At 44.4% G+C, this 17791-nt stretch overlaps 1 protein-coding gene across 2 annotated transcripts in view; it reads left to right on the top strand.

Moving 5' to 3' along the window:
• The first annotated feature begins 1211 nt into the window (after positions 1-1211).
• The window catches only part of ASPM (assembly factor for spindle microtubules), a 60361-nt gene continuing 43781 nt past the window's right edge, over positions 1212-17791 (top strand). Inside the window, exons 1-4 of one of the 2 annotated variants that reach the window (XM_070768702.1) lie at positions 1212-1702; positions 9166-9309; positions 9462-10953; positions 17148-17243. In XM_070768702.1, the coding sequence (XP_070624803.1) occupies positions 1406-1702; positions 9166-9309; positions 9462-10953; positions 17148-17243 (2029 nt within the window). In that variant the 5' untranslated portion in view covers positions 1212-1405. The remainder of the gene's footprint in view (positions 1703-9165; positions 9310-9461; positions 10954-17147; positions 17244-17791) is intronic. The other variant, XM_070768703.1, reaches the window with a different exon arrangement.

Here is a 17791-nt window from a genome sequence, read left to right as displayed (position 1 = left end):
TCCTATCTCACTTTCCTCATTTTGGTTTTCCTTTCAGGGAGTTTTCTTTTCATGTATTCTGTGTGGCTGTATGCACATCCACAGGCTATTTTTTAAAGTCTCCTCCTGTCTTTAGCCGAGAAGGCGATGGCACCCCACTCCAGTACTCTTGCCTGGAAAATCCCATGGACGGAGGAACCCGGTAGGCTGCAGTCCATGGGGTCGCTCAGAGTCGGACAGGACTGAGCGACTTCACTTTCACTTTTCACCTTCATGCATCGGAGAAGGAAATGGCAACTGTTCTTGCCTGGAGAATCCCAGGGACGGGAGCCTGATGGGCTGCCGTCTATGGGGTCGCAAAGAGTCGGACACGACTGAAGCGACTTGGCAGCAGCACCTGTCTTTAGAGGCAGCGCGGGCAGCGGGGACAGCAAGAGGAGCCTAGCCTCCGGTGCCCCTCCTGGCCTCGCCACTCCCAGCTGGCTGAACGCCGGCCTCGCTCTTCTGTGAATCGCGAATAACGGTCCCTTCCCCCAGGGTAGAAGGGAAGGTGGAGATAAATACGTGCAGGGCTTAACACAACCCCTGGCAGAGAGTAACATGTAGGCTACAATCATTACTATCAGATATATACAATTTAAATGAAAACCGAGAAGTTATCTGTCGAGGGCCATGCCCGTAAAGACCACCGCTTATGAATTACTGGGAATTTCGGGTTTTGTTTGTTTACCTGGTTTAGCTCCCAGAATCCCGAGGTAAGAACCAGCAGGTAAATTACTGAGCCACTGCAGCGACACCACGCACTGACGTCAGCACGTTCGCACTAACTGTACATTTAATTTTCATTTTCCTCATTTTCTCCCTTTTGGGCCCAGGAAGTGGCAGAGGGATCCCGGGCGAGTACATTGATCTCCCTCAAAGTACTGTGAGGGAATGACTTTGCCGGCAACCGCCAAGACAGCTGCATTTCCGGAGGAAGTGCTGTGACTCTCTTCGCTTCCACCAACCTGTTCACAAAACCGATAGGCGAATTCCGAACCTGAGCCCCAGCCCTCAGAGGGAGCCCAGACCCAGCTGCCATAGCCCTCTCCTCTGCGAGAGCTACCCGTCACCGTCGCCGCCACATTTAAATAAGGCGCCGTCTTCTCATTGGCTGGCAGTGCTGCTCACCGATTGGGCCCGCTCGGAGGTGGGCGGAACCAGGGCAGCCCATTGGTGGAGGCGGGAATTTTAAACGGGGCAAAATCCCTTCTCAGTTCGCGTCTCTCTCCAGTTTGAGTTTGTGCGTCCGGACGCCTTCTTGTGTCCTGGCAACTGGACGAGAAAGGGGGCGAGTTGTTTCTCGATCCCCGCAGCTCCTCGAGGGGAGGCTGTGGGCGTTCTTGCGGAGGCCGCTCGGAGCAGCCGGGCGTACCCAGAGGCCTCGATGGCGACCTGGCAGCGGGGTAGCGGCTGCTGGGAGCGGAGCCCGCCGGAGCCGAGGCCGCGGGCGGGGCCGAGGGGTCCCCGCGCCGAGGAGGAGGCGGCGTCCCCGGCCGTCCTGTCCCTCAGCCACTTCTGCAGGTCGCCCTTCCTCTGCTTCGGGGACGTGCGCCTGGGAGCCTCGCGGACGCTGCCCCTGATCCTGGACAACCCCAACGAGGAGGCGGCCGCCGTGTGGCTGTCCCGCGGCCCCGCCGCCGAACGCGGCTTCACGATCTGGCCGAGCGCCTTCGTGCTGCAGGTAGGAGCGGGATGCGGCCTCCCCGCCGCGCTCCGGGACCCGGGCTCGGAAGGGGCAGGAGCGGACCTGAGTAAAAGCCGAGTGATTCCCTCAGACTCTGGTGAGCCCCTGTCCCCGGGGCAGGAGGAGCCCGGTGGGCGGGGACCTGGCAGTGACAGCGCCCGCGCCCGCGCCGGGCATCCTTCGGAGCACATTCCTGCCTTCTGTGATAGAGAAGAGTTTCTCATTGACTTAGGGCCTCGAGAAGATTGGCAGTTCTAGAGGAGTGGATGGCACGCTTACAATTAATATTCTTATCTTTCATCTACTCATCCATCTATCCATCTTCCTGTTTGCATATAAGATTGCCAGGAGTACTCTGATTAGAGCAGGGTTTTTAAATTGCTTTCTATCAGTCATCTTAATATGCGCTTTAGTTTCTAAAGGGAAACTGAGTCCATGGAGTGTCAGAGTAACTACTCTTCTGGTGAGCTTCGTTTTGGCCAAATAGCGACAAAATAAAAAACACTTCTCAGGGTCGTTTTCAATAAGTATGCACACTTTATTATTTAATCTTTTTTTTTTTCCTTTGCTGTAGTGTAGTTTTAATGGTGATTCAAATTTAAATTTGTAACTGCTGTTTCAAGGATTTCCAGGGTAGCTTTTCTGCATTACATTCGCCACAGTAAAGCTCCCATTCCTGTCATCAAAATCCAGAATATTTACATCCTTATTTGGACTGCAGTGGTCTTTCCATTGGTTAGAACCTCTGAAAGTGTGAGAAGAAGAAAAAAAAAAATTAGCTGAGGGAGTCCCACTCCTTGTCTAAAAAACCACTTCCTAAAGCAGTGATACAAGGCTCTAAGCTGAGGTCCATTGACTTAAGCACTTGTTCAGCTACAGTTAAGAACCTGCCCTTCCTCTCTAGTTTATAAACTCCTTGCAGTTTATAAACTGCTTGCTTTTCTTTTTGTGGGAAAACAAATACTTGCTTTTTCTATCTACACTATACTTCTGCTTGTTCTTTTTTGTTTTGTGGGACTAAAGTTTTTGAATTTTTTTTTAGAGTTATACTTTTATATTATGAAAGTTAACTGTTCTTTTAAACCATATGTTTGTGATGTTTTATGGTTTCTGCTTTAAAACAAAGCTTGTCTTTTATTAGCTGTTGATTTCCTTCAGCTTCAGGTTTGGGTGTGTTGATTCCACTCAACCACTAAGATAATACATACAAACATAATGTTTACCTTTTACAAATTGTTCTCAAGTCTGTTGCCTTATTTAATCCTTACAACAAACTCATGGAGTCATTATTTACATTAGAGGATAAGGCACTACTGTCAAAGGGTTTGTGTGCAGTGCATCAGAGTTAGGCAGCTCGGTTCAGTATTCTGAGTCTCTCTTTTCTCGTCTATTAGTTGGAAGCAATGCCAGCTAAAGCTGTGCATGGTGCTCAAATGAGAGAAAGCTTCAAGCAGAGATCTTGACTGTGTCCTGAATAAATGTTCCAGTCTTAATTTTTAATGAGGAAGTATGCTCAGAGGGTGGAAAACATTTACACATGGTTTTATTCTTGGCGATTGACACAGTTAGGATTCTCATCCAGGTCTTTAAATCCCGTGCACTTTCATTTGTATTGATTCAAAGACAGGAGGCATGGTTCCTTCCTAAAGACATATGTTAGGAGGATGAGGGGAAATTCTAAGAACAAGGAGAAGCTGCATCAGATAGGCACCAAGAAGGATGGGATGTTTTGAGGAGACTGGTGGTTCTAAATTTGAGGGCATCAGAATCAGCTAAGGGTAAAATACTTGGGGCCCCTCAGAGTCTGATTCCATATGTGCAGAGGACAACTAGAATTTGCTTTTCTCAGAAGTTCCCAGGTGATGCCTCTGCTACTGGTCCAAGGACAGCATTTTGAAAAGCACAATAGTAGAAAATACCTATGTGAACATCCCTTATCTAAAACACACCCTTGGTGAATTAGCATGTCACCATACACCTAAGCAGCATTTCTCCGAGATGCCTCAACCACTCACATCAGATTTGTCTGGATTGCTTGTAATATGGGAGATTTCTGCTCATCACTCCACACTTGCTAATGTGAATCTCTGGGGGTAAATACAGAAAACTGCATTTTAAACAAGATCTTTTGTATGCAGATGGCATCTCAAGAATCACTAGGTATTATACCTGCCAGAGAGTGACTTCACAGTTACTGTAAAAATATGTCTACAACACAATGTATCTAGGCCTGAAAAGGAATGAAGGACCAGAGACTCATTCAGGATATTTTTTGCAGAGCAGATTTATGGGCAGCCCTTTTCAAGGAAAAAACATTTTTTTGGGGGGGGGGTATACTTATCTATTTTTTTCCCATGATACATTAAAAACTGTATTTTTCATGCATCTGCTTTTTGCCAGGTACTGTATGAGACACTCAGCTTATAAAATTGAGGACAAAGGGAAAAAAACTTTAAATGGTTGTTCTCTTACTCTCCTAATCATGCTTTTTAAAACTTTGATAATACTGGTGTGCTAGAATCTGCCTGTGACGGCTGTCCTGTAGGGGGTGTGTCATTTGGGCCTGAGTCTTCATAATGACAGTCAGTTAAAATCACCACCCGCCACAGTAAACACCTCCCTTGTAGCTCAGTTGGTGAAGAATCTGGCTGCATTGCAGGAGATCTGGGTTCGATTCCTGGGTCGGGAAGATCCCCTGGAGAAGGAAATGGCAACCCACTCTAGTATTCTTGCCTGGAGAATCCCATGGACAGAGGAGCCTAGCAGGCTACAGTCCACAGGGTCTCAAGTGTCTGGACATGACTTAGTGACTAAACCACAACCACACTGAATGGAGTTCAGCTCTGTGTCCATCCTGGCTGCATGTTACCTCCTGGTGAGCTTTGAACAACCGCAGGTACCAGGACCCCGCTTCAGCATCACTCCTGGGAGGACATGGGGAGGGCCAGGGCATCTTTACCTTCCACAAACCCCTCAAAGTGATTCCTGTAGCCAGGTGTGCAAATAATTTAACTGGACGGTTTAACAGACTCATTGGTGCCAGTTATGGGAATATGAGCTTCTGCTACAGATGAGTAGAAACTAACATGAGGCCACTTGCGCTTCTTTAATAAAACAAGCTATCCTTCTTCTATCTGCAGTGAGTGTGATGCTATTTTGATCTGACTGGAAGACTTGGATGAACTGGCTTAATAGCAGCCCCAAACCTGCCTCTCCTCCCTCTTCACCTCTAGGCTTGAGACTGTTCTGTTCATTGCACTTAGGGCCACCAGGGGGCGAGCCAGATCCAGTTAATAACCACGCACCTTCCGTTGTCACTGGCTACAACTATCATTTTCTGATTTGTCACTAATAAGGGAGTGTGTAAACAAAGACTGCAGAATCTTAGGACTTGAGGGAAATGACAAATGATTCTGTTCACTGATTCTCGGCTTTTAAAAATTTCCTCCCCAAGGAGAGATGCAGTACACATTTTAAATTGCTATCCTGACTTTCTAATGTCTCTCTTAGAATCCAGATAAAATAGTATCACTCTTGTCTCAGACACTCGGCAATGCTTCTGTTCAAAAAAATAAACAGTGACGCATAGACTGCCGTTACTGAAGGTATTTAAAAGAAAATATATAACAGATCGGTTCCCTCATTTGTTTTGTTTGAGTTACTAAGAGGTTGAAAGCAAGGGGGAAATCCAAATGAAGACTTACCAAGGGGAAAAAGCAAAGTGCTTCATGTTTTATCTCAGTTTTTATACCTCTGAGAGTATTTGTCTCCATAGAAAGTCAAGTTTTGTAGATAGACTATCATCATCACAGTCCAAAAGCAGGTATCAGTTTTAAATCCCTTTTAAGTGTCTCTCAGAACTGACTTGCTGTCAGTGTCTCAATCTATGGACTGTTACAGATTAAAGGAGGACTTCCTCATGGGAGAGTGGATGGAGGAGGAGGAGGCAGGAAAGAGGAAAGGGGAGGAACATTTTGAGCATTTGTTTTCCCAATGTACTCTCCTAGGTTACAGGATTAAGCCTTCAGTTAAGGATAAAAAGACTTGAACTTCATTTTGGTATGCCTTAAAGAAAATAGGCACACAAGCAAAACAAAACCTCTGAAGCCAAATGTACACCTAAGTAATGTTTGCAATGTTTCGATCTGCTAGAGAGTGTTCTAATATGCAGCAGTCCTCTGCTGCTCTCTCCAGCCTCACATGTCGCAGGTCATCTGCCTTCTCACTACTCTTAAGCCACACTGGTCCTCTTGTCTGTTTCTGGGGTTGTCCTACGAGGCAACCCTAACTGTAACCCTAACCCTCTGGTTCCCAGGCTATGCATGTGTTGGTACCTTCTGAACTGCTTCTCCCTGACAGCTCAGTTGGCAAAGAATCCACCTGCAATATGGGAGACCCCGGTTCAATTCCTGGGTTGGGAAGATACCCTGAAGAAGGGACAGGCAACCCACTCCAGTGTTCTTGGGCTTCCCTTGTGGCTCAGCTGGTAAAGAATCCACCTGCAATGTGGGAGACCTGGGTTCAATACCTGGGTTGGAAAGATCCCCTGGAGAAGGGAAAGGCTACCCACTCCAGTATTCTGGCCTGGAAAATACCATGGACAGTCCATGGGGTCTCAAAGAGTCGGACACAACTGAGCTACTTTCACTTAGCTCTATGTGTCCAGCTCATTCTTATACTTTGTTTTAGCTTAAATATTATAATTATTATAATCTCTGATCAGCCCGTTAGCGATTATAGTTCCCTACACTGTTGCTGTGCCTCTCAACCTTTGTTTCATTGATGACAGTACTGGGGACTTGTATTTTTGTACTTATCTTTTTATTTAGATTTTGTCATTTCTTTTATTGAGCAGAATATAGTGTCCATGAGACCAGAGGCCAAGTGTGTTTTTCATTCACTCAATAATTTTGTCACTTAAATATGTAACATATGCCCCCTCTGTGTCAGGCACTATGTATGCCATTAGGCAGTCAATAACCATTTGTTCAATAGTTCCTTCTTTAGAAGGAACTTCCCCTTTTAAATTAAAAAAAATTTTTTATGTATAAATTGAGAAGCAAGTAGTAAGAATTCACACTCTTGAATTTATCCTAAACAGACAATTTCATCTGAATCTCAGTGACAATGAAATTTGTAAGATAAGCCCATTAAGTATAAGCAGATCTCAGATATTGTGGGTTCTCATCCAGACCACTGCAACAGAGTGAAAATCATAGAAAAATGAGTTACATGAATTTTTTGGTTTCCCAGTGCATATAAAATTTATATATACACTATTCTGTAATGTTTTAAGTGTACTATAGCCTCATGTTGAAGAAGACAGTATATGTATCTCAACTAAAAAGACTGCTACTAAGAGATACTAACAATCAATTGAGCCTTCTGCAAACTATACCTGTTTTGTGGTTGTTAAGTTCTGACCTTGATGTTGGTGGCTGCTGACTGGTCAGGGTGGTGGTTGCCGAAGGCTGGGGTGACTGTGCCAATTTCTTAATGTAAGACAGCAGTGAAGTGTGCTGCATTGATTGGCTCTTCCTTTCACGAATAATTTCTCTGTAGCCTGCAGTACTGTTTCATAGCATTTTCACCATAGCAGAACTTCTCTCAAAATTAAAAGTCTCTCCTCGTCAGCCTTGCTCTGCTTTCCCAACTAAGTTTGTGTAATATTCTAAATCCTTTGTCATCATTCCAATAATCTCCATAGCCTCTTCACCAGGAGTAGATTCCATCTCAAGAAACCAGTCTCTTGGCTCATCTGTACGAAACAACTTCCCATCCATTCAAGTTTTATCATAAATTGCAGCATTTCAGTCACGTCCTCAGATACTTCTAAATCTGTTACTGAGTCCACACTTGTACTGCTCACCATGCAACAGGCTAATAATCCTAGAGACGAGCTGCTGGGGCAAGGAGTAGTGACTTTATACGGAAATTCAGCTGACCAAAAAGACAGTGGACTAGTGTCCCAAAGAACCATCTTACCCTAGTTAGAATTCTGGCTGCTGCTGCTGCTTTTTTTTTTTTTCAAGAGGAGGGTACATGATTGGTTGGTAGAAACTTCTTGGTGTCAGAATCCTTTGTTCTTGCAGCTGTCCCTATAGGTCGGGTCATGATGTTCCCATAAACCCCTAACAGGGCAAATGCTACAACTGTCTTGTTCTTCAACTTTTTAATCTCTATCTTAATGGGAAAGTGCAACACGTAAAGGTCAGAGCCTTGAGAATGGGCTCTCCTGTATGTTTCAAGTTACCTCCAACATTCTTAACTTGTAGGAAAGCAACGGAATACAAAGTTTAAAGTAAAAGAAACAGATCTGCTGCGGAGTGGGATTTATTCTTCCCTCTTAAAATTCAAGTTCTCTTGCTATTTCTAACACATCTGCACCTTTGCTGAAGTCTTGAACCCCTCAAAGTCATTCTGGAAGACTGAAATCAACTTCTCCCAGATCCCTGTTGATGCTGACATTTTGATCTTTTCTCATGAATCATGAATGTTCTTAATGGCATCCAAAATGGTGGATCACTTTCAGAAGGTTTTCAATTTACCTTTGCCAGATCCATCAGAAGAAGCACTCTTCATGGTGGCTATAGCCTCATGAAATGTATTTCTTAAGATTTGAAAATTGAAATTACTCCTTGTTTCTCTGGGCTGCAGAATTTGTAAAGCTTCCTGAACCTTGATTACTTCATCTGTAAAACATGTATCATGACAGTGTCTGCTTCCTAGGGATGTGAGATTCAGACTAGTTATGTTAGATAACCTGAAACTAGGCCTAGAGTATCAATAATGATGCTATGGACTTTAGAGAAGCTCGTGGAGAGCAAGGAATTTAGCTGATCATCTTTACATTTCTTTCTGAAAATGTCTTTCTCATATAAGGTATTTATATTTGAAATGGAAGTTCTGTACATAGTCTAAAGAAGTGGAAATAATGTGATTAAATTTTTAAAAACCACTGAACTAAAATAAAGTGATTCGTAGACTCTCTGTTCCACTGCTTTCATATACAATTAAGAGTTTATTATAATTTTATCTTGTTGTGAACTTTGTTATTACGGTAGCCTTTTTCCTTAGAATGAAATGAGATAGGATAGGAAGATACATTTGACTTGTTAAATGTTGGTGAGTAACAATTATTAATCCTCTACTGTATTCTCTCTATTGATGGGGGTGTTAGTTGCTCAGTTGTGTCCAACTCTGCAACCCCATGGACTATAGACCACCAGTTTCCTGTGTTCATGGGATTCTGCAGGCAAGAATACTGGAGTGTGTTGCCATGTCCTTCTCCAGGGGATCCTCCTTACCCAGGGATCGAACCTGGGTCTCCTGCATTTCAGGCAGGTTCTTTACTGTTTGAGCCACCAGGGAAGACCCATTTGTATATAATATAGAATATGTTTGTGTTGTTATACATCACTACTGTTATAGTAATTTAAAATGTGTTCTTTTGGTTATAGCCTAAAGAAAAAATTGTTGTTTCTATTACCTGGACACCGTTAAAAGGAGGCCGAATAAGAGAGACCATAACATTTCTTGTAAATGATATTCTGAAACACCAAGCTATATTACTAGGAAATGCAGAAGAGCCGAAAAAGAAAAAGGTAATAAGTTTTCATCATTCTGTATTTACTCTAGGAAATAATATGTAAAATCATTTTGTTCACAGGTCTCTTGAAGTAACATTCATAATATTGCTTATAAGTAGTATTCAATAGTTATCAACTTAATCTGTATGTTTTGCTTATTTTTGCAGAGGACTCTTTGGGATACTATTAATAAGAAGAAAGCATCAGCCTCTTCAAGACATAACAAGAAGGCTTCAAATATTCAAAATGTGAATAAAACATTTAATGTTTCCCCCAAAGCTGACAGAGTTAGGAGCCCACTACAAGCCTGTGAGAATCTGGCTACAAATGGAAACTGTTCCCCACCAGAAAGCAATCCTTTAATCCTTGAAGAAAATAAACTCCCCATATCACCTATCAGCCCCGCTTCCCAAGAGTGCCACAGGGGGACCTGCTTGCCACTTCCTGTTCGTCGATCTACAACCTACACATCCCTCCCTGCTTCTGAAAATGGGGGACTGGTGAAAGCAGACGGTGCCAACACTGCAGAAGATTTTCATTTTAATGAGAAAGGCATAACTGAAACCTCCTTTGACTCCATAGACAACGTTAATAGTCAAATTGAAGAGAATGGTAAACTTACTCTTACCCCAAATTATTCTTCAAGTTTGAACATCACACAAAGCCAAGGACATTTTCTAAGTCCGGATTCTTTTGTGAATAATAGCCATGCATCTAATAATGAACCAGAATTCGTGAAGTGCCTCTCACCAGATATATTTGTGAAAGGTAATACAAGGCCTGTGATTTTGGAATCAAAAAGGGTACATGAAATCTGTCGGAAAATTCTAAGTCCAGATTCTTTCATAAATGATAATTATGGACTAAATGAGGATCTAGAAACAGAGTCCATCAACCCAATTCTCTCCCCAAATCAATTTTTAAAAGATAATATGGCATATATATGTGTATCTCAGCAAACATGTCAATTGCCATTATCAACTGGACATTTTCAGGACTCACAGCCTCCTCAAGATGAGAGAAAAAATGCAGCTGTACCTTGTATTTCTGAATGTCAGCAGTTAGAATCTCCAAAAGCTACTTTTGAAGCATCCAAAGCTTTAGAAGTGATGTCAAACTCTTACACTTTTAAAAAACAGAACCAGCCTAAATTTTCGGCAGTTCAGGATATTTCTAGTCACAGCCGCAAAAAACCTATTAAGAGACGCCCAATACTTTCTGCCACTGTGACTAAAAGAAAGCCCACTTGCGCTGTAGAAAACCAAATGGAGACTGTTAAACCAAAGGCAAAAAGATGTCTCAATGTCGTAGTGGGTGACTGCAAAAAGGAAACAGATGATCAAAAAGAGAAAGATGATTTTCATCCTTTTCTTCCAATTAGAGATTTAATACAGAGTAGACCTAAGAGCTCTAAAAACATAGTAACTCCTCCCTGCAAGGTAGCTTCAGTTGCTCGTAAAAGAAAGAGTGAGGGACACACAGGAGATGAAAATGTGAGGATAACAGTTACAGAATGCATGGAAGCACAAGAGGTCAAAAGGCCCCATTTTTCTCCTGTGGAGTCTAAAACATCAACTGTTAAACACACAAAAAAAGTGGTAACCTCCTCCTTGAAACGTGTTAGCCACAGAGAGAAATTAAACCTGAAGAAGAAAACAGGTGAGTCTCATTCATAAAATCTTTCATGAAAGTATACCTATATGGGGGATAGTTTCTATTTCTTTTGGTTTAGTAAATTGCTATTGAGAAGCTTGAATCAACTTGTACTTTTCATTCACCGGTTGGCTTTAGTGGAAGATGAGTCAGACATAGAGTAGGGCCGAATTCTGAAATCACTGTGATCTCATTCTTATTTACATTTTTGATGTTTCATTCATCATGGTTTTTCTGCAGTAATTTTTAAAAACTATTGTGTTAAAATGCTTTCTTTATATATATATATTTTTTTTTGTCTTTATATTAAAAAAATTTTTTTAACATATTTGTTTATTTGGTTGTATCTTAGTTGCAGCATGCGAACTCTTTTTTTCCCCGAAACTTTAAGTTTTGTTTTGTATTGGGGTATAGCCGATTAATAATGTGGTGATAGTTTCAGATGAACAGCTGAAGGGACTTAGCCGTACGTTTACATGTATCCATTCTCCCGCAAACTCCCCTCCCATCCAGGCTGCCACATAACCTGCAGAGTTCCATGTGCTATACAATAGGTCCTTGTTGGTCATCCATTTTAAATAGAGCAGTGTGTACTTAAGTTTTCCAAGGTCCCTAACTATGCCTTCCCTTCCAGCAGCCGTGGTTCATTTTCTGTGAGTCTGTCTCTCTGTTTTGTAAGTGCATTGATATGATTTCTTTTTAGATTCCACATATAAGGCATGTCATAAGATATTTCTCCCTCTCTGTCTGACTTACTTCACTCAGTATGACACTCTCTAGGCCCACCCATATTACTGCAAATGACATTGCTTCATTCTTTTTAATGGTTGAGTAATATTCCATTGTTTGTGCCACATCTTCTTTATCCATTCCTCTGTTGATTTAGACTGTGTTTCCATGTCCTGGCCACTGTAAACAGTGCTTCAGTGAACACTGGGGTGCATGTATCCTTTTGGATCATGTTTTTCTCTGGATATGTGGCACACAAACTCTTAGTTGTGGGAAGTGGGATCTAGTTCCCCAACCAGAGATCGAACCTGGGCCCCCTGCCCTGAGAACATGGAGTCTCAGTCACTGGACCATCAGGGAAGTCCCTATGTGCTTGTCTTGCTGACAGAGTTTTTTGCTCCCCCTGCAAGTGTTGCACCCGGGGAAGTACTGAGCGTGCCTCACCTTAGTCCAGGCCCCAGAGTGAGGGCCCAGTGCACACCTGGCCCCCATCACACTGTCTGAGGGGGCGCAGAGGGGGCCTTCCTCCAGGGACATCGTTCTCCTTAGCCTCTACTTGGCCCTTATTTGGGGATGAAGACAAGGCCCCCGAACTCCTCTTTCCTTTAGGAGGAACCTCACCGTTCCATCCCCAGCCCTCACCCATCCCACCCCTGTCTGCTTCAAAAACTGTCAGGACTAATCCCAGACGCCTCAGATGCCAGTCAGGGTCCAGGCAGGAAAACAAACCACACAGGCTACGAAACAGATAATGTAAAGGGATCCCAGGACTCACAGGAAGTGTCACACCCACTCGGGTACTTGAGCTCATTTCTCTTTGTACACTCCCCAGTTGGAATCACCTTCTGCATCTCCCCAGCTCTCTGCGTGCCTGTGTGCCCTGGACTCACTGCCTTCCTTCACATCCAGCTTTGCTGAATGCCCCCTCCTCCTGTTCCCGCCCTGACCTGGCCCTCTCCCGAGAACATGCCTTCTCTCCTGCTCCTCTGACCGGGAACCTCCTGGGACCGTGGACCACCCACCGTCTCATACCTGCTTCCAGACTGTTGCTTCTCCTTTCTTCCCGGAAACAGATGACAAGAAAGCAAAGGGCACAGATAGCTGGAAGCTCAGTTTCCATACCACCTCACCTTGAGTTCTCCTTGTTACAGGGAGAGATGACTGAGAATTTTTATATTTGGCTCATAAGACCTTCTCTAAAACTTCTACTTTATGATGCGTCTTTATGATTTCAAGATCCTTGAAGGAGATCCTTCCAGTACCCTGGCCTGTGAATTGCAGCCTCCTTAGGCCACACTCTTAGAGCATCTCCCTCGCTGGGATTTCAGCGTTTTCTCTAAAAGCCAATGAATCCACCTCCATTTCCCCAGTCCTCACCCCTGACCTGTCATCATTTTCTCACTTGGCTTGGCCTCCATGGCTCATCGTAACCCCTTGTTCCGTCTTCGTGCTTGTCTGGCACATTCCAGTTCCCAGGCCAGCTCTGTGCCTGAACCTTGCTGGACCGTGACCGCTCATCTCCCGGAAGCCCGCAGCTCTCCTCAGCTCTGTCGTCCTGCTTTGTTGACTTTCTCTCTCTCTGCTGCAGACTACTGCCCCCCTCCCTTTTTGTCCTGAAACCTCGAGCACCTCCTTCCTCCTCTGAGGACAAGGCAACAGCAGCCAGTGTTTACTGCCTGCGTTCCCCGCAGCCCCCGCTGTGAGTGCCTTGCTGATAGCGCCTCTCATAGCTACAGCAGTCAGACTGAGTAGACGTCATAAGCACACGTTCAAGTCAGAAAACCTCCGCATCCAGAAGCTGAGTCTTTGCCTGAGGTCACGGGGAGTAAGTGGTCAGGCTGGGGTTCCCCCATGCAGGGGGCTCAGGAGCTGGTGCTCTGATCCTCACCTACACAGACAGCATACTTGCTGCCTCACTGAGGATGCAGAGGTGCCGTGGAAAGTTCCACAGCATCCATCACCCGCTGCGTTCCCATCCCCTGCTGCCTCTCTCCCGTGACAGCCTGAGAGGTCTGTGCACCGGTCAGGCGGCTCTTTCCTAGTAACAGTAAAGACCCCAGCCGTCTACACAGTCGTTGTTTTAGCAGCTGCCTTTGCCCACGTCTCCAGGGTTTGACTCCCTATCAGGTCATTTCTGATTCATGCAACAGAGTGCTGTTCTTACCTCCATCTCCCAAAAAAACAAAGACTTCTCATTGATACCACATATCCATTCACACCCGGCATCTTTCTGCTTTCTTGTAAGCAACACTCCTTGAAAGAACCTACATGTTCATTTTGTGATAGTTCACTGATTCCGTATACTTTTCCATGTAAACATTATGCTTGAATTAAAAGGTGCTTTTTAATGTAAAAGAAAATAATCACTTTGAAAGATGCTTTTATTAGCTGTTTCTAGATCTCCTCTTTGTTGAAGTCACTTCAACCAGATTTTGATGACTCTAGTAAAACCTTGTTTTGTCAAGGTCATCAGCACCTCCACACTGAATCCAGAGGTTATTTCTCAGTCTTCATCTTGAACTATTAGGCAACCTCTCTCTTCTGGGACCGCTTTACCCTGCCACTCCCACTTCCTCCTGGTTCTTTTCCCGCCTCCCTGGGGGCTCCTCTGTGTCTGTCGCTCCAGCCTCTAAACTTTGAGGTACACAAAGACTCAACCACTGAAACTTTTTCACACTTTTGCTCATTCCCTTAATGCTTTCAGGCCGTCTCACAGCTTTCAGTACTGCCTCTACATGGAGGCCTTCCAGCTTTACATCTTTAGGATGGACCTTTCATCTGTAGACTCGTTTATCCAGCGTCTTTTATTTCCACTTGACTGCCTAGTGAGTGCCTTTAATTTGTCCAAAAGCACCCCTTGCATCCCCAGTCCCGTGACATCTTCCCTGGTGTGTCGGTCCGACACACTTCTGTTATGATCTCCTCTCAGCTCAGGCCCCACACCTTGGGGTGTCCCTAAGTGTGCTTCTCTCCTACCCTTTCTCTATAAATTCAGACAGTCTGCCTGATTCTAAACTCAGTCCCTCAACAAATCCTGTCTTCTTTCCAAGTACATTCAGGACTGGGTCACTTCTCACTATCACTGACGGCCCCATCCGAGCCTATGTCTCTGCAGGTCCCTGTCAGATCTTGCCTTCACCCTTGCCTTCTCTGGAGCCCATTTTCCACTTAGCTGCCAAGGCAATGCTTTTAAAATAGTCATCAGTTGGATTCTAACATGCTCCACTTCTATACCCCCGCTGGCCTTTCATCTCACTGGAAGCCAGGTTCTTACAGTGACGAGCAAGACCCTGCAGTGTCTACAGAGAAAGAAGTCAGTTTTTCCAGGTACGTTTATTCAGCTCTGATAGGTCCCTGCCACGCGCTATGCATTGTTCTAGGCTCTGTGGATACTGGGAGAAAAGACCTCATTCCTGTCCTCAGCCGCTCCCGGTCCTTGGAGCTGTGCCCAGGGAATCATGAAAGCACAGAAGGGGAGGCACTTTACTTGGCTTTCTGGGAAAGACCAGAAGCTGTGAGACGTTTCCAAGGAAGTCTCCCACAGAACAAAATGGTTGTAGGCAGAGGGACTAGCCTGTGCAAGCCTTCAGAACGAGGAACTCACATTTTTAATTTTAGGTACGTTAAGACGGAAAGAAACTTATAACCGAATAGATATTATGTAGCAATGTGGTCATATTCCTTATTTTGACAATTGGCATGGATTTGCAATTCTTCTAAGTCAAAGCTGGGCAATTTTTCTCTGAAGGTCTAGATAGTAAATATCCAGTTTTTGCAGCTCATGTGACCTCTGTCACAACCAGTGGGCCCTGTCATTGCCGACGGGGAAACAGGCACAGACAGTGTGGACATGAGCGTCTGTGACTCTGTGCCAAGAAGACTTTATTTATGGACACCAAGATCTGAATTTCATATTGTCTTCATGTGTCATGAAATCAAACTGTTTGGAGGTCTATTTTGTTTTTAACTAGTGTTCATAAACATGAGAACTTCTTAGCTTGCAGACTGTACCCAAACAGCTGTGGGCTGGATTCTGCTCTGGGCCTTAGCTTTCCCCCCTCTGGCTTTATTATTAATATTAGCTCCTGGTTTGTATGGAACAGCAGCACAAGCTGGTATGAAACCCACCTTTGAGGGAGTGAACTGCGTTAGGACGGGCTGTTTTCCTCTGTGACTTTCCCTGTAGGTACCCCCAGCCCCATCATCTACCTCCTGTAGGTACCACTTACCATCTACCTCCTGTAGGTACCCCCCACCGTCTACCTCCTGTAGGTACCCCCCACCGTCTACCTCCTGTAGGCACCCCCACCATCTACCTCCTGTAGGTACCCCCCACCATCTATGTCATCACCTGGGTGAGGTCTGGGAACCTGTCAGGGTTCTCATTCTCCATCACTTGCCCAGTCAGTTGACATTAAGCCCTGTTGCAAATTCTGCTATGAAAACAGCTCTTCTCTGGTTTTGTCTCCACTGCTTCTGTGTTCCTTTAAATTCTCATCATAACTGACTTAGGCCCCTGGGATTGCTTCCTTTTCGCTTCCATCTCTAGTCTTGACTCCAGTCCACTGTCCATTCCATCTTCTGAAATACATGTGACAGTGTGACTGCCTGGACCTTAATCCTTCACTGGCCCATAGGGTACTTGGAACTGAATTACAGTGCAAGCTCTGAAGCCATACTGTCTAGCTCAGCTACCTACTAGCATGTATGACCTTGACCAAGTAGCATAGTTGCTCTAAGCTCCATAAAACATGGAAAATGATGGTGCACTTCTGATAGACTTCTGGTGCTGACTACATCAGTAACCTAAATTACAAGACTCTGGGAGTGCCTGGCGCAAGTATTCAACTACTGGCCATCGCTGTTATTTTTCATATTTTTTAATTCCTTTCTTCCTCTTCCAACCCCTTTTTTGTCTTGCTTTTCTTGTCTGTGTTCTTGGCTCCGGGCACCACCTTGCAGTTCAGTCAGAGGCCCAGTTCCTGGTGTGTCACGTTCATTGCAGGGTCAGCCCAGGGGCGCTCCCACCAGGAGGCTGTCTGCCTTCCAGGTGACTCAGCTTTCCCTCCCCTTGTCCCGGGCTCCTCCTATACTTCTGATGTAATGTACTGTGATTCTTTCTACTCCTCTGTTCTGGACCCAGAACATCCTGAGGGCGGGAACCACATCTTTCCATTCTGCATTCTCAGCACCTAGTTGTATATGTACATACACACACACACGCACACACACACAGTGAGCTGGTTCAATCTCAATCGTAGCTTCTGTCAACACAAAATACGTTGTAGTTTCTGGTCTGTAACTTCCAGACATAGGTTTTATTTACCCAAGTTCATACCCTGGCACATAGTGGTTACTCAGCATCTGCTAAATGGATATGATTTTGGAGAGTGCAAATTTTAAGTTGATAGCAGTTCACTTGCAGAATTTATTTTACTTTTAAAATGCTATTCTTTTTTGCATGATTGTAGATTCATTAGGATACAGAACTCCTAAAACAAACAGAAGGACAAGACCCTTTGTTCCTGTGGCTCAGTCTAACTTGACCTTCATAAAACCACTAAAAGGCAAGTGTTTAATATCTTTAAAGTCTATGAAAAACTGACACTGAATGAAACATTAATCGCATTTCAAATGGAAATGAATTGATTTTTTTTAATGGAATAAAAGCCTTGAAGAATTGTTAAAGTATGTGTCCCAATAACAATTAGGATATTTTCTCAGAGTTCAATGAAGTTGACTCACTTTTCTTGGGATTTTTAAATAACCAGGAGGTACTGCCTTACTTTTTCTCTCTTACTTTTACTATATTTTATAGCCCAAAATGGGCTTCCCTAGTAGCTCAGCTGGTAGTGAATCTGCCTACAATGCAGGAGACCCCAGTTTGATTCCTGGGTCAGGAAGATTCCCTGGAGAAGGGATAGGTTAACCATCCGGTATTGGGCTTCCCTGGTGACCCAAATGGTAAAGAATCCACCTGCAATGCAGGAGACCTGGGTTTGATCTCTGGGTTGGGAAGATCTCCTGGAGGAGGGCAACCCACTCCAGTATTCTCGCCTGGAGAATTCTGTGGACAGAGGAGCCTGGCGGGCTACAGTACACGGGGTCACAAAGA

This window comes from Bos indicus, chromosome 16 (genome assembly GCF_029378745.1).
Source record: "Bos indicus isolate NIAB-ARS_2022 breed Sahiwal x Tharparkar chromosome 16, NIAB-ARS_B.indTharparkar_mat_pri_1.0, whole genome shotgun sequence".
In the NCBI taxonomy this organism is placed as follows: domain Eukaryota; kingdom Metazoa; phylum Chordata; class Mammalia; order Artiodactyla; family Bovidae; genus Bos; species Bos indicus.
This window is presented reverse-complemented; position numbering and strand designations above follow the sequence as displayed.